This window comes from Galeopterus variegatus, unplaced genomic scaffold (assembly GCF_000696425.1).
Source record: "Galeopterus variegatus unplaced genomic scaffold, G_variegatus-3.0.2 Scaffold2623, whole genome shotgun sequence".
NCBI lineage: Eukaryota > Metazoa > Chordata > Mammalia > Dermoptera > Cynocephalidae > Galeopterus > Galeopterus variegatus.
In genome coordinates this window covers 58,587-78,614 of record NW_007728734.1, presented here as the reverse complement: position 1 = coordinate 78,614, position 20,028 = coordinate 58,587, and the positions used below count along the sequence as shown (strand labels likewise).

At 36.3% G+C, this 20,028-nt stretch overlaps 1 protein-coding gene across 1 annotated transcript in view; it reads left to right on the top strand.

Moving 5' to 3' along the window:
* Positions 1 to 8,146: 8,146 nt before the first annotated feature.
* The window catches only part of KIAA1429 (KIAA1429 ortholog), a 57,476-nt gene continuing 45,594 nt past the window's right edge, over positions 8,147 to 20,028 (top strand). The window contains exons 1-5 of the mRNA XM_008582473.1: positions 8,147 to 8,257; positions 13,194 to 13,280; positions 14,502 to 14,550; positions 16,249 to 16,417; positions 19,288 to 19,410. Of these exons, the coding sequence (XP_008580695.1) occupies positions 19,398 to 19,410 (13 nt within the window). The 5' untranslated portion in view covers positions 8,147 to 8,257; positions 13,194 to 13,280; positions 14,502 to 14,550; positions 16,249 to 16,417; positions 19,288 to 19,397. The remainder of the gene's footprint in view (positions 8,258 to 13,193; positions 13,281 to 14,501; positions 14,551 to 16,248; positions 16,418 to 19,287; positions 19,411 to 20,028) is intronic.

Sequence of the window (20,028 nt, the reverse complement as noted above, 5' to 3'; positions counted from 1 at the left end):
TTGCGTACAGAGGGTGCCTTCCGCCGCTCCGGAGAAGGCGGGGTCGGCGACTGTGGGCAGCAAGACGCGTTAGGATTGGTTGAGGCTTGCGGCGCTCGCGTTGGGTCACCGGAAGTGGTGCCGCTTCTTTCTCCTGAGCCATTGTCGCCGAAGTTGGAGTGCTGCCCCGGAAGACCTACCCCGGTCCCCCGCCCGCGGCAAACATGGCGGTGGACTCGGCAATGGAGCTGCTATTTTTAGATACTTTTAAACATCCGAGCGCTGAGGTAAGGCTTGGCGACTTGATTCCGACCCTGCTTCTCGACTTGGGGATCTTTACAAAAAAAATTAGGCCTGTTCGACTTTTCCTCCTGCGGGTCGCCCCTTTAATTCCTCTCAAACACACCCCCCTCCCCCCAGCGGTATGAGCATCGCGTCTGAGGGAGGGCGGTGGCAGCCCCTTCATTTCCCTGCTTTAACTTGGGTCCCATGTGTCTTTGGTCAAGTTGGCTACCCTGTTTGCATTACTATTTTTTCCTCTCTCTCTTTTTTTTTTCCTGTCAGCTTTGGACCATGAGAAGGATTCTCAGGTTTACCTCAGGTGGCGTTTGGGAGGGGTCTTGGGCAGCTTGTGTTTGACAGTAGTGAGGGAGTCTGAGCAACTCGCCCTGGCTTCGTGGTTTCTGAGTTATGACGTTTCTAAATCCTTCCCTTAGGTCGCTTTTCTAACGGGAGTTATGTTGCCCAGTTGTGACACTCATTCGGTTTAGGATTGCGGCGTTCTTCAGTTTGTGCTGAAACTTTAATACTTATCACTTGGAAACATTTCACGTATTAGGACATGAGAAGCTTACACGGAAATCTGCAATATGTAAATTGTATATAGCTGGTTAACTAAAGGTTTCCAAAAGCCAGCCAAAAAACGAACTTTAACGAAGTCCACAGAGAAATAGAAAAAAAAAAGCAAACCTTAAATTTCTCCATCTTAATGTAAACTTAATTAATTTAGAGAACTGTTCTTTCTTCGGAGTTGACTTTTCCTTCTGTTTTTATTGAGCCTGTTCTTGTTTTAAACTCCATGAGTATAGGCAGAGTCTGTTGTTCTCAGCTTTATCTCCAGTGCCTAGGACAGTATCTAGCAAAATGTAGGTGTTCAATAAATACTTGATTGAAAAATGTTTTTATGAAGTAGTAATGATAGTAGGTAGTGGTTGTATCTGAATGCTTTTTTGGCAAGATAAAAAGTTGGCAGCCTTGACATTCTAATTTAACGAATAATTTATAGGTTTGTAAAAGTCAAAAGTTTTATATTCTTGGATTAGCATATCTTATTGATAAGGAATTAATTTATGATCTCACATTTCATGTGGGTCAGTTAGCTCTGTTTGTTCAATGACTTTATTTCTCTGACTGTAATTCCAGCTAGGCTTTAGAAAACTCACAATCAAGGCAGTAGTGGGATCAGAGCAAACCTATCATGTGTACAGAAATAGAGAAAAGATAAAAATGAAAGAAAGAAGCATATGGTGAATTAGTTCAGTACTATTCCAGTTTAGGAACATTGACATTCATTCATTTATTGTATATTTAATCTATTATTCTTTCATGCATTCTTAGACAAACATTGAGGACCATGAAATGGTAGGGTAGGTAGTAAGTATGTTCTTCTGGGGGTGATTGGGGAAGGTTTAGTATAGATCACATTTGAACTGAGTCTTGAAGGAGTAGTAAGGATTTGTGGGTGATATGAAATATTGAAATGTTCTCAAGAAGTTTATAAGTAAATATTGGAGACTAGGTTCACAAAATTATTATTCAAGTTAGAATGTGGTGTATGTGCAAAGAGGCACAGTGGGATTTTTGGGGGGGTTTATCATCTTTGTTTCCAAAATGCCCATCAGTGTCTGACATGTATCAGAAGAGGAAATGTTTCACAGTTGTAGCTGGAAAAGGAGGGCATTCTAAGGAGTAGTTGATCACCTGTTAGGATATGCTGAAAGTAGTAGTGTGCAGGGGCACCTGAAGGGCAGTTCAAAGCCAGACCATGGAGCTCCTTGGATGTTCAACAAAAGAGTGTGTACTTTATTTTGTAGGAAGTGGGTAGTTTGTTGTTGTTGTTGTTGTTGTTTTGGTGGCCAGGCCGTGCGGGGAATATGAATCCATGACCTTGGTGTTATAAGGCTGAGGTCTAACCAACTGAGCTAACCGGCCAGCCTGCAGTGGGTAATTTTTGAGCAGGAATATCATATGATTAGTAAAATACATTAGGTAGATTAATTGATCAGTAATACCTGAAATGGTTCAGAGAAAATAGAAGGGGCAAAATCAGGAAGAAAAAGTGAGATGTAATGAAAACTTGAGTTAGCAGATGGGCGGTAACAATTGTTAGCATTTATTAAATGCTTATTTTGTGCCAGACACAGTGCTTTGGTAACTTAAGTAAATTATCTCTGATCCTTCCATCAGTTTTGAAAGGTAGTCCTCCATATTTCATAGGTAAGAAAGCAACATGAGACGTTAGGGGATTTTCCTAAAGTGGCATAGCCAGATTAAGACACACCAGCACACATTTTCCTAGCTCTAAAGCTGTGCTATGTTGTGTCCCAGTGGGACTAAATAGGAGAGGATATATACAAGATAAATTTTGGATATAGCATTGACAGAATGGCAACTGATTGTGTGAGGGGGAAGGAGTAGTTAAAAATGATAGAATTCTAGTTTTAGAGGCTAGAGAATTGTTGGGGCCATTGCTGGTAACAGAAAAGTTTGGAGGTGAGTTTGATGGGAACAAGATAATTTTAGCTTTTTAGTGTGTTTAATGGTAAGCCAGATAGATATACAAGTAAAAAAACAAAAACAAAAAAATGAAACCTATTGCCCTTTCAAAGGAATTTGTAATCTGGTGGGGAAGACAGACTTTTATTAACGTTTCACAAGGGGAATCCTTAAAGGAGTGTGAGTGGTGGTGCTAAGTGAATTACAAATTGTGTATGTAGTTTGTATGCCAATGAAAAAAAATTAAATAAATGTCATTTTAGTATATTTAAATTTTTTTATAGAAAAATTAGAAAATACAGAAAAACACAGGCTTTCATAGTCCCACCGTTTTTAGTCCCAGCTATCAACAGCTTTCTTTTTTTCTTTTTGTATTCTATTTTATTTTATTTATTTTGCCAACAGTCTCCTCTCCCTCACGTAAAGAATTGCTATCAATTTATAAGGCCAGTTCACTTATTTCAGAAGATAAACAGTTAAACTTATTAACAGATCATTTGATTATGGGGAAATAGTGTTCTAACAAGTAAAAAAACACTTAACATTAAAAAATCAAGAATGCAAGGTAAAACTCTAATATTAACATATAGTAGGAAAAAATTGTTTAAAATCAGATTTAAGCCAGACTTTTTGGTAAACAAGTGTATGAGTGGAGAGCCATTGTATTTTGATGTTCCTTTTAAGTGAATTAATTTCCTTTCTCTATTTCTTTCCCCAAACCTTTTATAGTCAGCACTTACTTTGTATTTTGTAGTTATAATTAACAGGTTTCTCTATATTAATTTTTCCAAATCCTCTAGTGAATATGATTATGCTTAAATGTATATATGCTTACCATCTGTATTAACGTTCTGATACTATAATACTGTTTTGTGGTTTCTTTTTTCACCTAACAATGTGTATCAAGAAATACACCTATATAACATTTTTAAAATAAACTTCATTTTTAAAAACTTTCTTTTTTTTTTTTTGACTAGTTTATACATGTATGAGGTACAAATTCAAAATGTACGAAAAGGTATACAGTAAAAAATAAGTCTTTGTCTCATCCCTGTCCCCTAGCCATCCTGTTTCTCTCTTAGATATTCTATATATTACCTTTTTTTATTGGCTGCATAATATTTCTTTAAGTGGTAATGCTATTATTTATCTAGTGATTTCTCATATATGTAGAGTTCCAACTTTTTACAAACAGTAATGTAGTATTCTTGAAGCTAAATTATTTATAATCTTTAATTATTTTTTTAATATTGCTTTCCAGAGTAGAATTGCTTGGTTAAAATATGAGTACAGTCTTAGGGAAGTGGTCGATGCTAGAAACTCCTTCATTTTAGAGATCATTTTAGTGTTTCTTTAGGAAACTGATTTGGAACTGATCTCCAGAAGTGATAATGGAAGTGGTAGGAATAGCTAAAGGGGAGGGTAGAAAGAGAAGAGAACATAGTTGCAGGGATATAGAAGACAAAGGAGAAGGAGATAGCTATATTATGAAGAAGAAATAACTTCTTCTGCAGATAAATGTGGCTCAGACTTCTGGAATCTGACCAATCTATCCTTCACATTCCTGTTACTTCCCTGATCATAAATCTTTCATGATTTCCCATTATCACCCTGTCTTCCTAGGCCCTTTTATTAAGTACCTGTTAAAAGTTCTTCATTCACTGAGTTCATTAATTCTAGATAATATGAATATACAGTAAACTAAGACTTGGTTCTTGTCCTCTAGAAACACATGCTCTAATGGGAGAGATAAAAGCAATTACAGTTCAGTTTTTTTTTTTTTTGTCTTTTGTCTTTTTCCGTGTCCGGCAACAGATCGCAACCCTCAGTGTTGCCCCCGTACCGGACCGGGGACCGGCAACGGGATCACAACCCTCGGTGTTGCTCCCGCGCCTCACTCAGCCAGTGAGCGGGAACCGGTCTGTATGTGGGATCCGAACCCTCGGGCGGGAGCGCCGCCGCGCTTCCCAAGCGGCGCACTTATCCAGTGCGCCACCGGGCCGGCCCCGCGCTTCCCAAGCGGCGCACTTATCCAGTGCGCCACCGGGCCGGCCCCTACAGTTCAGTTTTGATAAAGGGACTTTGGGTTCACAAGGGAGAGGCATCTAAAACCAGTTGATCTGGCTCAGCTTTCAAGAGAAAGTTGACATCTAAAGGGAGTTGAGACTGAGGTGTGTGAGGGGATTCTAAGCACAGAGAACAGCATGAGTAATGACGTGAAGATGAGAAAGAGTGTGTTATTTTAGGTTTATAAGTTTGCAGTGATAAAGAGGCCAATCTTGTTTGTAAGACCTAGGAATTTGGCTAGGTAGCAGTAAGGAGCAAGGAGAATGATAACATTTATATTTTAGAAAGACCACACTGCATTGGGAGAATGGGTTGGAGGGGGGCAAGAAAGAAGCACAAAACCAGTTAGGATCCTATTGATGTAATCCAGATTAGAACGGTATGGTATGTAGAACTAAAGGAGTGACAGCAAGAATGGAGAGAAATACACAGATTTGAGAGCTGTTTAGAGGTTTAATCAATAGGACTTGGTATTTGAAGGGATGAATGGTTTAGATGAGAGAGAATGAGAAGCCAGGAATGATAATGGCTTGGGCATTGTGTGGATGGTGGTGCCATCACTGAATTTAGGAGAGTTCAGTTTTGGACTTTCTGAGTTTGTGGTGCCCAAGGGACATTCAGGTGGAGATGTCTAGTAGTTGGATATAGTGGTCTGGGGCTCAGGAGAGAGATCCTAGGTGGAGATACAGATTTGGAGTTGTCTTCTGGCTGTGGATGGAAATTTTGTTTCTTGTAATTCTGTTAATTGTGCTCAGCTACTCTGCCTTACTTTTCTCCCTTGTTTTGCTTTCTAGCCATTGTGAACTATGTTTGCAGTTTCTTGAACTTTCCAAGTTCCTGTTTGCATTCCTTTTGTACATGTTCTCTCTTTGCCTAGAAAGCTCTTCCTTCTTCCTCTCTTCCACTGAATCTTGATTTCCTTAAAGACTTAGTTCAGGTGATACTTCTTTTGGGAAACCTTCCCTGACACTCCTCTTCTCCCCCGACAAATGTTTGCCCATAATCTAAGGTAAATACCCCTCTGAGTTCTTATAGCACCCTGTGTGTGTCTGTATCATGGCAATTTGTCTATTTGTCTACCACAATAGATTGATTATTCCTTGATGGCAGAGATTATGTATTGTCTTTATATCCTCAGAACCTAGCATACCTTGGAATATAATAGACATTTATTAAGTGTTTTGAAATAAATATTTAATAAAAGTGGTAGCAGCTAATACTGAAACTGTTTTACTTAGAAACCAAATAGATTTCAAAAGGCTGTTTGTAAATCTTAAAGTTCATTTTTTTAAGTCAACAGTGATTATATCCTAACTACTACTAATACCATTCATTAGTGTAGGGTAGGATGGAGGATGGTAGAGTTGATAAACTTTTGGTCTAAGCTTCTTTTGTGTGTATAAATGAGAATTTATAACTATGTGAACAAAATAATTTTTATATTTTATGCTTTTTAAGTAGAAGAGTTTGTTACTGGAAGGAAACACAACATCAAATTTTGAGGCAAAAAGATTATTTCTTTTTCTTTTTTTTTTTTTTTTTTGTCCTTTTTGAGACCAGCCGCACCGGCCATCCCTATATAGGATCCGAACTTGCAGCAGGAGCGCTGCTGCGCTCCCAGCGCTGCACTCTCCCGAGTGCGCCACAGCTCGGCCCAAAATGCTTATTTCTTTTATGTAAATCTACTGTCGTATTGTTGAATACCTAAATTATATTTGTAATAGTTAGGGTACAAGTTCAGCTGCTGTAACAGAAGCCTAAATAACAGTGGATTTAGATAAGATGGAATTTTCTCTTTCAACAATCTGTTTGAAAATAATGTAGGGCTAGTATGTCAGGCTCAGGCTCTTTCTTTATTGTTCCTCTGCCATTCTTAAGGTGTTGCCTACATGTTTTCCCAATAGCGCACCACAGCATCTTTTCTAGAAAGGCAGCAGAGTATTGGAAGAAAAGGAGGAAGGAGGGTCTGGAAGTCTGAACCTTCCCTTTAAGGGGATGACCCAGAGTTGCCTATGTCATTTCCATTTCCATCCTATTGATCAGAACATAATAATCACATGTTCCCACTGGCTTCTGGGAGTCTAGGAAATAGTCTTTAGTTCACTTGTGCCTAGCTAAAACTTCTCTAGAAGAAGATGAAAATGGGTATTGAAGGACAACTAGCAGTCACCCTCAGTTTGCCTTCATCCTGTTTATTTTATACCTTTGAGAGTTTAAAGTACATTTGAATAGTAAACATTAAGATTTTTACAGCTATATATTTAATTATAACCTCTAAGTTTAAAATTAAAAATTAAGAAGTCATCCTCTTGTATTTCAGAAAAGGGTAACTTGAACATGTTCTTTTGGTCTGTTGATATATACAATATTCTTTGCAGCTTGGGGACTCAATCTTTCTAGATGTGAATAATGTGAACCATTCTCATGATGAACTTTGACCATTAGGTAATAATGATTGACTGAACTACTGGGAAAAGTTGATGTAAAATAGTCCAGAAACAGCATGAGAATTCTTTTTTTATTATTGACCGCAAGAGCTGCATTTGTCTAATCCTGTGTCATGATATACAGAGATAAGTATATACTAACTATAATTTATACTACTTATTTCATTTATTATAAACTCTTAGTCTGTGGATTTTTAAAAATTTCAGAGGGAGTTTACCTCAAGTTTTCAGTACCTGAATGGCTTTCCTGGTATTAGTTGGTATGTAATTTTAGCAAAGTAAGCTAATCTAAGTACAGATCTGCAGTCTCTTATCTCTAATTCAGAAATTCAAACATGTCAGAAAAATCTGCCCTGAATTCATTTTGCCACGCAACCTGTTCTGAACTGACAAGATGCTAGTTATAGTCTTTATTTAGTGTGAATGTTGATATATGTGGCTGCAGAAATACTAATGTTTTGATGATGAGGTACTACCCCAGAAGCCACTTGGAATCTTAAGAAATATGCAGTGTTTGTATCATATAACCTTTCTAAAAATCCAAAAAGTCAGGATTCTGAAAGGCATTTGGCTCCAGAGGTTTCAGATAAGAGATTGTATGTCTATATGGTCTAAGCAGGGAGGTAGATACATTACAGAAAATGTTATACAAATTGAAAGACTGGGTGCATTATATCATCAGCTGTTTTTTAGAAAGTGATTTATACAGCGTAAATAATATAATAACTTTATAAACATATTTAATGATATGGAGGTTTTTTCAAGGTTATTTTGACATTCTGAATGAAAAAAATGAAATAGAAGATGAGTAAATTTTGAATAAACAGTGTTTTGCTTATAGTATTCCCTCCCTTTTTTTTTTTTTTTTTAAAGCAAAGTTCTCATATAGACGTGGTTCGTTTTCCATGTGTGGTTTATATCAATGAAGTCCGAGTCATACCTCCAGGAGTAAGAGCCCATAGTGGCCTGCCTGACAATAGAGCATATGGGTAAGTCAACTCTACTTTTTGAAGTATTTTTTTTTTTTGTCTAAAGATTGTCTTCAAAACATATTCTTAAATTCAAAAATATAAGATAATATTTTGCCAGTAATAAAACCCTGAAACTTTATTGAGTTATGGCTATGCTGCATCGTAATTGACTCTAGGTTTTCTATATAATGTATATGTCATCCTAAAGTGGAGAACAGTAATTGTTTCACCTAAGTAGTAGGTAAGATTTTTCTTTTTTTTCCCTTTATTCTTAAAGAATGATTAATAAACTTTTTTTAAAAAGCATCTTCAGGGGCTGGCCCGGTGGCGCACTGCTACAGTGCGCTCCTGCCGAGGGTTCGGATCCCACATACAGACCGGTTCCCCTTCACTGGCTGAGCGAGGTTGCGGGCGCAACACCGAGGGTTGCAATCCCGTTGCTGGTCCCGGTCCGGTACGGGCGCGACACTGAGGGTTGCGATCCGTTGCCGGACACGAAAAAAAGACAAAAAGGAAAAAAAAAAAAAAGCATCTTCACACATGCATTGTTTAAAACGTTTATTTTTAACTTTAGAAAAGCAACCAATTAGAGCGTGGTGCTGTTAACCCCATGGTCAAGGGTTGGATCCCCATACTGGCCAGCCACAAAAACAAAAAAAACAAAAAAGAAAAGCAACCAATTAAAGTCTTTTAATAAAATGGTATAAAAAGATAAGAAATAAAATGAAACAAGCCTCTGATTTAAATTTTATTGTATTACCAAGTTTGTGGGGTTCTGTAAAGATTATGTGCAAATTTTTCATAACATTAAAATTGGGAGAAAAGGGCCTAAAACCCCAAACGACCGTGTAATATATTCCAAAACAAAGAATCAAGGTTTGTGAGGATACTAGCAAGGTAGGAAAACTTGCGTGTTGATCACAATGGAGAGCCAAGTGCTGTGTAGTAAAAATGGACCTTTAAAAATTAAAGCCACTAATTTTCAACCACAAACACTTCAAAATTATTAGTAATTGTTGCCAAAGAAATAGTGAAACCAAGTTTCCTGGGGTTAAAAAAATTTTTAAACACCACAGTCTCAAATAATGAAATAAGACAAAGTTTGGTGCAAACCTAAGAGGATTGAACCTACCAGAGTCTTTCACCAGGATAAGGGTGAACCAACTGCATTTCTAATCTATACTTCAAAAGCAGTACTTCAGCTTTTTTCTTTATTCATACTTTTTTTAACTAGTTCATGGAAATAGTTTTATATTTTTTACAGTATTCTGGGTGGTATAATAAAGTAGATGAAGTATTTTTAACCTAACTTTTCCCTTGGAAATGAATATAAATTAGTTTGAATATGTAGAAATGTGTTTTTTATTACATTATTTTATGGTATCAGTTTTCATGACTTAGTAGTGATCTTCTTAGACTGATGCATGTATTTTTTAATAAATTTGTACCTTCAAATTAGCCATTAGTTATAATTAGTAAGCAATTATTTGATGCTTTCTTTCTTAGGTTCTGTGGGAAATAAAATATAAGACATGGTTTCTGATATGGAGTTGTAGATGGAATTTGGTATTGTAACATGAATAAATCACTATCTTCTTACCTTGATTATATGAGTTGAGATATAGGCCATATTTTAGCTGTGGAAACATGAATATATAAATAAATACATCTTACATGAGTTTTTAGCTTATAGCCTGGGTATTAGTTTTATGTATTAATACCACATTTCATTTTGTGTATGCTACGGATAACTGAGTTTTGTGGTGTTATGGGACAAATTCAAAGTTAAGGGCTCATTTCTTCATAATTGTGAAAAATAGTTGGTTATTTGTAGAAATAGATATGAAATCTTCAAAGGTGCCATTTGAAAATTAAAACATACAAAACGTATTTTTATAGTAAGGGATCATTATAATTGACTTCATATATTTTTTTCATGTTTAAGAAAATTAAAACTCATGTTTTCTTACACATTTCTTCCTTTTTTTCCTATAAAGGGAGAGGTATGTAGAATGGGAGAGATGGGTAATGATAGTATATCCAACAGTCTTCTCTAATTGTACTGCTTTTTTTTTTTTAAAGCCAGTCAAATTTGGCAGTTGGGGGGTTGTATACCAACTTTAGTGACACAATAGTAACTGTAAACATTAGTTAATAAGTTCTGATAACCCCTACTGTTGGACCAGCCAACTGCATTTGATTAAAAAGGCCTATTAGTTATCTATTGCTCCATAACAAATTACAACAAATTTAACAGCCTAAAACTAAACATATATTATCTCACATTGTTTTTGAAGGTCAGGAACCTGGAAGTGGCTTAGCTGGTTCAGGTTCATTCATGAGGTTGTAGTCAAGATATAGGCCGGAATTGCAGTCTCAGAAGATTTAAATGGTGGTGTAGAATTTGCTAGAAGCTCACTCATGTGGCTGCTGGCAGGAGACTTCCATTCCTTGTCAGGAATATTTCTCCATGGGAAGCCCCATGTCTTCCCCCAGAGTGAGTGATCCTAGAGTGAGAGAGCATGCCCAAGAAGGAAGCCACAGTAAATGAGTTTTATAATTTAATATTGGAAGTGACATACTGTTGTTTTTACCTTATTCTATTGGTTACATATTCTACTGGTACAGTGTGGGAGGGGATTACACAGGATGCAAATACCAGAAAGGAGGGGTCATTAGGGGCCATCTTGGAGGCTGGCTACCAAGTGGGCAAAATGGATCTCTGCCATTATTACATTTTCCCTCTTCTTATCTCTCTTCCTTTTTCTTAGCTGGGGTTGAGTAGCTTATCATGTTTTAATTAATTCAAAATTTGAAAGTATCAGAAACAACTTTATACATGATTAATATGTTACAGTACAGTAAAATAAATATTAACACTGTAGTACGAATGTAAGAGTTAGGAAACCTAGAATCTCAAGGTTGAAAATAATGTTAGAGATCAAATGATATTTGTGCAGCATACTTTGCAATGTTTTTTATCATTATAAAATTCAGAAATGCATAGGTAAGATTAAAATCCCTGTAATCCCTCCATCCCGAGAGAATCCTAACAACATTTGATGTATTTTTTAATGTATTTGTGTGTTTGTTAAGATATATATGAGGGTACTTCAAAAAGTTCATGGAAAAATAAAATTAATAGATAATATGAATCTTTCCATGAATTTTTTGAAGACCACTCGTATATGTGTATATATGTATATACATGTATGTGTGTTTGTATATATATTTTGTTACTTTTTTTTTTTTTTGTCCTTTTGAGACTGGCCACACCGCGCTCAGCCAGTGAGCGCACCGGCCATCCCTATATAGGATCCGAACCCGTGGCGGGAGCGCTGCTGCGCCGCACTCTCCCAAGTGCGCCATGGGCTCGGCCCGATTTTGTTACTTTTTTTTTTTTTTGTCCTTTTGAGACTGGCCACACCGCGCTCCGCCAGTGAGCGCACCGGCCATCCCTATATAGGATCCGAACCCGTGGCGGGAGCGCTGCTGCGCCGCACTCTCCCAAGTGCGCCATGGGCTCGGCCCTATTTTGTTACTTTTTGTAAATGTGGTATTTCATGTGAGGTTAGGTTTTTTGGAGTCACAAAGTTGCAAGGTAAAAGTCTTGTGCAGTCAGATTATCTTTGACTTTTTAAATTGCTGTTCAGTGACCAGGACCTGAGCCTTTGAGGGCACAAATGTAAAGAATTTGCCCTTCAGCCCTTTATCCTTTCTTGAGATATTAGATGCCAGGGTCTATTTTGAAGACAGTGCAAGAGGTAGCGACGAAAGTTGTTGGGCACGTATAGGTGAATTCGGGTAAGGTAAATGTATGCACTTCTCTGACCCTACTGTGTACTGTTTTGTATATTCCTTTATTTTCATTTAAATCATGTCAGGAATACTTTCATATCATTAAATGTTATTTGAATAGATGATTTGTAATAGCTGCATAGTCTGACAAATAACTATACTGTGATTTTTTTTTGACTAGTTCCTTACATGGGGACCATTAGGTGGTTTTTATTTTTATGTTTTGGACGGCTGGCCGGTATGGGGATCTGAACCCTTGACCTTGGTGTTATAATACCACATTGTAACCAACTAGGCTAACCAGCCAGCCCCATTTCATGGTTTTTAGTTCTCAAATTACAAGTAATATTATGAATATCCTGTTGAAAAAAATCTTTGTTTCCCTATCAGTGTTTCCATAGAAACACTTCCTAGAAAAAAGTGGATCAGATGGTGTGAACATTTTCAGCCTCCTGAATTTTATTACCATGTTGCCTTTCAGAATGATTGCACCTGTGTACTTTTAACAGAGGTGCATGAGGGAATATCTTTGATAGTACTCTGGACATTATACTTTCTGTCTTTTGGATTTTTATGTAAATGAACAACAACAAAGCATGTAGTGTTTAAAGTCAAGCTTTTAATTGAGCCTAAGGAATTTCAGCTAAGGGTGCTGTGATACAGTATGTTTACATCAATTGTAGCAAGATTTCAGTCAATGCAAATTAAATAGTCTTTAATCTGTATAATCTACAAAAAAAAATTCAAAATCTTTGTCTAAGTTGCTGCTATACAAAATTTGATTTAGACTTTAAATCACAACTTAAGGTTCTGATGCTAAAATTATTGTTATAGTCTTAGATTAATGTGGATTAACTTGAAAGCAAATTGTAATTATAATATACAGCTTGAAGTTAGTTAACTCCTGAAGATATTTGATGACTTAACATTTTATTTTCAGTAATACGTAAAGTGAACAGTTGGCTACTTGAGAATTGGATGTGAATAAAATTACATAAAATATCATACTTAACTATATATTTTTGTTATTTAAATTTTAGGAATATTATATCCTACAACTAGAATTGCCCTTAACTTTGTATTTACTATGTTTTTTGTTTTAACTCAAGAATTGGTTGTTACAAAGGCTGACATTTCAACTTTATTTCATTCACAGGGAGACATCACCACACACATTTCAATTAGACTTATTCTTCAACAATGTAAGCAAACCAAGTGCCCCAGTTTTCGATAGATTGGGAAGGTATGTACCTGCTAGGTAACTTCACCAGAAACTCATTAGTTAGTAAGCAAAACCTTTTTATTCTTGAAGAAAAAAGGTTGTATATGGTGTTAGACCCAAGAACTCTGGATTTAATTTTATTAATTTGGAATATTAAAGATCAGACCTCTAAGGAGATGTTGAGTTTATTTACAAAATAAAAAGGTAAATGTGTGAAATAGTAGCTATCTTTTGTTTGCATTTTTACTCACGTATGCATTTCTTATGCACATAATATTATCTCATGGTTTGATAGTAATCTTCTAATTTGGAAAAGATTGCTGCGTTTTTTTTTTGTTTTTTTTTTTTTGGCAGCTGACCAGTACGGGGATCCGAACTGTGACCTTGGTGTTATAAGGCTGCGCTGTAACCAACTGAGCTAACAGGCCAGCCCTGCTTTTTAATTCTTAAAAAAATTATACAAACACATTGGGAGCTAATATTTTGTATGTGTCTCTTACATTACACTACTGCACAATTTAAAATTCTATAGCCACATTTTGAAAAATGAGATTTTTGTTCTTAGATACTGCCTTTTTGGATTATTTAATACATGCTTGGTATTATTAAAAATGATTATTGTGATGTCTGCAAACAAAGTGGCCATAAATAAGTTTACATGGAATTCATTTATTAAATAAAAAAATGAAAAGGCAGCTTAAAAATGGAAAATATTTCTGTTCCTGTCAGGAATTAACCGTTTCTTAGGCTTCAGTCATTCTGTTATTGATTCTTCTCTCATTTATTAAATTATATTGACAATTTAACCTTTATTTAAATGAAGGGAAACCTAGGTAATCTAAAGCAGCTGATTTTTAATATTTTGTAATATTTTTCTTATGTCAGTACCTACCTGATAAAAATAGGTGCTTTTTTTGATATTTTGGTCCTACTATACATTTTTGTAAGACTATAATGTAATCTTTCTCTACTCTGGCTATATATTAGAATTACCTGGGATGCTTTTAAAAAAATACTGATGTCCATACTCACCCTAAACCAATTAAGTCAGAATCTCTGGGGGGTTTGATTTATTCTTTTTCTTGATAACATTTTGGGAAAATAAATTAAATCTAAATTTTGTGGCTTATTAAATCAAAAATCTAGCATTTGGTTATGTCAAAATATTTGAATCTAGAAAGACTTTATGAATTGTGATGGTCAGTGTTTGAGCCTGTATATTTATTCCTACTCTTTTGGCAGCCTGGAATATGATGAGAATACTTCCATCATCTTTAGACCCAACTCAAAGGTAATTGTAGAAGTCAGTTTTCAACTTGTCACTGTTTGTTCTCACTTTCATTCTAAGTTTTTGATCCACTCAAATCAGTGTTGCAGAATGTCAGCTTATTTGGTTCGAGTGCAGCAGAATGTCATCGTTTCTCATCTGATTCTTCTTGCATCAAGAAGCTATTTTGTTTTGTTTTGTTTTGTTTTTTGTCTTTTTTTTACGACTGGTAAGGGGATTGCAACCCTTGGTGTGGTGTCGCCTGCACCGCGCTAAGCCATTGAGCGCACCGGCCATTCCTATATAGGATCCGAACCCGCGGCGGGAGCGCACTCTCCCGAGTGCGCCACGGGGCCAGCCCACAAGAAGCTATTTTAATGGAGCAAAGACATTATAATGTCACTCTCTACTTGTAAAGATCTTTCTTCCCCTAACTTTATATTTGATTCAGGAAGAGGCCAGCATTTGCGCTTTACCTTCTTTTATTTAAGTAGACAAGTTCAGAAGATGATAGACAGGTAAATTGTTATTAGACACTACTGTGCCTTAATTAAGATTTCTAAAAAGAATACATATGTCACATCTTTCTTACTAAAAGAAAGACTACACGTCTTTCTAAAGTATGCATTTCTTCTTGATATACCAAATGGCATTCTAGAAGCTCTAGTGGAAGATCTGAAGTGCAAAAATAATTGTGATCTAGTATGGGACTACTGAGCTTGCTGTTTTTTTAGGGGCATGAGTGTTTAATCCTCTGCAACCTGTGTAGACTAAAAGTTATCTTCCTTATCTCTTTATTTTCTTTACAGTGGGATTTTTGGTTACAGTCTGTCAATCCCTGGTAATAGTCTTTGAGCCTGTTCTGGTCCCTGTTTCCCTTTACAGTCTAGCAAGGAGAATAATAATTTCTTTCTTCCTTACTTTGCCTGCAGAAGGTGCCCCAGTAACACTTACTACTTCATCTTTACCCAGTATGTTGGAGTGTAAAGAACTCGGAAGTCAGGGGCTTTGGTTTCTAGTGTAGGTTCTTTTTCAGACACTGATTTTCTTATTTGTTAAAAGGGAATGATAGTATTTGCTCTGAGTACCTTTCACAGTTATTGTGAAGATCTACTGATTAATGTAAGTAAGATTTGAAAAGCATAAAATTGTTATTTTTATTTTATAAGGAAATATTGAAAGTTATTGGCATTGATAAAGTCTTCGATCTTTTTTGGAGAAATTTTCTTTGCAAAAACAATTTGTTTAATGCCACTGGGTACCCTTACAATGTGGGTACATAAAATATATCTGCATGTATGATTTGGGCATTTAAAAAGAATGTTGTAGAATTTTATGGACTTTATCATTCTTGAGACTGGGCATAATTTGTGCTTTTGTTCACTTCCATTACCCCTGTAGGTATTGGGGTTTGTTAATTAGCAATAACTCCCACTTAATTTCAGTCTCATTTCTCTTCTCTTGGTTGGGAGTCTGGTTATGCTTTTGGAACAGGTTGACAAAAAGTATAGGACTGGGAAGATGTAATCTTAGGAAAGGTTTAGTTATGGTAACTCTGGAGGGCCATATCAAAACTGTGCTTCTCAGTGAATTTCACCAGTATTGCCCTTTTCATCTTCAGCATACTTTTAAAGACTTAGTTGAACCACAAACTATTTGATGTCAGTTTAGTTTTTGTATATTAAAAGACTAATTTGAAAGATTTTCCCCCCTAAAAATCAGGTGAATACTGATGGTCTGGTGCTGAGAGGCTGGTACAACTGTCTGACACTGGCAATATACGGATCAGTGGATAGAGTGATAAGTCATGATAGAGACTCTCCACCACCACCACCTCCACCTCCGCCACCTCCCCAGCCACAGCCAAGTTTGAAAAGGAATCCAAAACATGGTAAGAATTTTAAGTTTGCTTTTGCCAGTGAAACATATCCATTAAAGTAAGAAAAGGTACTTTAAAGAGCTCTTCTGTCTTTTGAACATTGCTTAAGACTTGGCGTGATATCTGTCAGTCTGCCATTCTTTTCTATAAGGATTTCTTTTTACGTTGAAGTGTTTGCATTTTATTTTCTTCCTCTGCTTTCCTAGAGGGTTTTTAAAATTGACCTGTTCCGGGCCGGCCTGGTGGCGCACTGGATAGTGCGCCGCTTGGGAAGCGTGGTGGCGCTCCCGCCCGAGGGTTCGGATCCCACATACAGACCGGTTCCCGCTCACTGGCTGAGCGAGGCACGGGGGCAACACCGAGGGTTGCGATCCCATTGCCGGTCCTGGTCCGGTACGAGGGCGATACGGGGGCGACACTGAGGGTTGCGATCCGTTGCCGGACACGGAAAAAGACAAAAAAAAAAAACACAGCACTATAAAACAGACTCTAAGTATGTCTATGTAAAAAAAAAAAAATATATACATATGGGCCATTGGAAGGGAATGTTTAAAAGTAAAAATAATTGTGTTGAAATGGTGCAACTGTGGGTGACTTAAAAAAAAAAAAAAATAAAATAAAATTGACCTGTTCCTCCCCCACACTTAAATATATTAATGATAATACAATCCAGTGATTATTCATGGTTTACTATCAAAATTATCTCTAAAAGAATTGAAATGGGCTGGCCAGTTAGCTAAGTTGGTTAGATGTGGTGTTATATCAAGGTCAAAGGTTTGGATCCTTGTACTGTCCAGCTGCACCCCCAAAATTTCAAAAAATGAGAATTGAAGCATAGGTGGGAAGCTTGGTGTGTATTCCTGGAATACTTAAGTTAATGGCATTGTTTTCAGGAGTGCATTTCAGATTTGTTTAGATGTATAAATCTTAACTAATGCAGATTTCCTCCTTCTTGAGAACGTTTTGCTTCTTAACTGAAAACAAGAAAAATAATGTCAATTTACTTCAGTGGCTTTCCTTCTGTAAGTCAGGCAGCTGGGCTCACATTTCCCAGGGTCTCTTGTTTTTACTCCATTATTAATCACTGTAAAGAGCTGAAATAAGGAGATTCAGGAATACATTTTGAAATTATAATTGAGGTCACTAGGGAAGAATATTTTGCTTTACAGTTATCATTTTATGAGCACAAATAAAATAACCTTTCTCTTAATCTTGATATAATAGTGCGATATGAGATTTTTTTCTCTGATGTGATCACAGTGCTTTTATCTCTTTTCTTATATTTTACCTGTTAAGCACAGATAATCTTTCATTTTTTCTTTTAATCATTTATTCTTCTGTGCTTATCTGTCTTTTTTACCAGACTGTGAGCTCTTTGTGGGTAGAGAGTTATGTTTTACTTATGCAGACAATCATGTCACTTAATGATGGGGATATGTTCTAAGAAAGACGTTGTATGGCAATTTCATTGTTGTGGAAACACCATAGAGTATACTTACACAAACCTAGATGGTATAGCCTACTATACACCTATGCTGTATAGTATAGCTGTGGTCATATATGTGGTCCATTATTGATCAAAGTGTTGTTATACAGCATATGCCTAATTTTGTCTTTAGTCTTATCATTTACTGACTTGTTTAAAAATTGACATGTAAGCTCATGCATTTTATGCACACACACACACACACACACACAAACACAAACACAAGGGTACTCCAAAAAGTTCATGGAAAAGTGGAATTAAAGGTAATACGAATCTTTCCATGAACTTTTTGAAAACCCTGTGTGTGTGTGTGTGTGTGTGTGTGTGTATTTTTAACTTTTTACTTTGAAATAATTACAGATTCACAGGAGGTTGCAAAAAAATGTGCAGAGAAGTCCTCTGCATACTCTTTAGTCTCCACTGGTGTTAAAATCTGTTATAACTATGGTAAAATATTGGGCCGGCCTGTGGCTCACTCGGGAGAGTGCGGTGCTGATAACACCAAGGCCCCGGTTCGGATCCCACATAGGGATGGCCGGTTTGCTCACTGGGTGAGCATGGTGCTGACAACACCAAGCCAAGGGTTAAGATCCCCTTACCGGTCATCTTTTTAAAAAAAAAAACTATGGTAAAATATCATAACCAGAAAATTGACATTGGTGCAATTTGTAGAGCTTGTTCAGATTTCATCAGTTAGACATGCACTCATTTCTCTGTGTGTGTGTTTGTGTGTAGCCTAGTGTAACCACCACCATAATCAAGATACTTAACTGTACCATCACCACAAGATTCCCTTGTGTTACCCTTTTATAGCCATATCCATCCCATTCATCTCCCACCTTTGCCAACCACTAATCTGTTCACCATCTCTATAATTGTATTATTTCACAAGTGTTACATAAATGGAATCATGCAGGAGTATCTTTTTGAGATTGACTTTTTCCCTTCAGCATAATTTCCCTGTAGTTCATCTACTTTGTTGTGTATATAAATAGTTTGTTTTCTTTTATTGCTGAATAGTATTACATAGTATGGATGTAGCACAATTTATTTAGCCATTCACCTGTTGAAGGACATTTGGGTAGTTTCCAGTTTTTGGCTATAACAAAGCATAACATTCCTGTACATTTTCCTGCATGAAAATAAGTCTTCATTTCTCTAGGATTATGCCTAAGAGTATATACATTATATTTTGTTATATGGGAAGTCATAAATTCTAACTTTACCAATATAGATTAATTAGCAAAATTTCTGTTAAAATACAGGAAAGAAAAGTTTATTATCAATAAATTCTGAGGATGAAAAACTGAAATGATGAGAAGCATTTTTTCATGCATTCACTTCACTATACTTTAGTTATTTGAAAGTTCTTTTTCTGTCTTTAATCAAAATCTAGCTGATGGAGAGAAGGAAGATCAGTTTAATGGAAGCCCTCCAAGACCACAGCCAAGGGGACCAAGAACTCCTCCAGGACCCCCTCCACCTGATGATGATGAAGATGATCCCATGCCCTTGCCAGGTATAAATAAAACTAGTGCTAGGGTTTTCCCCCTGATTAGTGTTAATAGCGCTTTTTGGTTAAAGAGAGGAAATTAGATGCTGGTAAACAAATAAATCTTTTTTTTCTTTTGTTTAAAAAAATTTTTTTTTCTTGGTCATCAAATCTGTTGGATGTCCCACCCTTCCCCACCCTACTTTCATTCTGTTCATTATTTCCTAGTGTTTTTCTGTTGACAGGTGAATTTGTTAAAAATAAAACCAATCAGTTATTTATTTGAAGCTATGCCAACATTGCTTTGAAAATAAAGTGTCAATATGCTATAGTGATATGTCCAGAAAAGTGCTAGTTAAAAATAAGTAGTATGCACTGGAAGAGGTAAAAATCTGTATGGTTACTTAATAGCTAAAAAGAAAAGGATTAGTTTATGGTACTGGAACATAGAATAGTATACTTGATTAATTTGTACTGTATGAATTTGTACAACATATACTCGTCATATTTTTTTAAAAGCAAGTACAGTCGCATCCCTGGTGGATTGGTATCCATGGCGGATTGATTCCAGGACCTCTCGTGGATTCCAAAATCTGTGGATGCTAAAGTCCCTGATATAAAATGGCTTAGTATTTGCATATAACC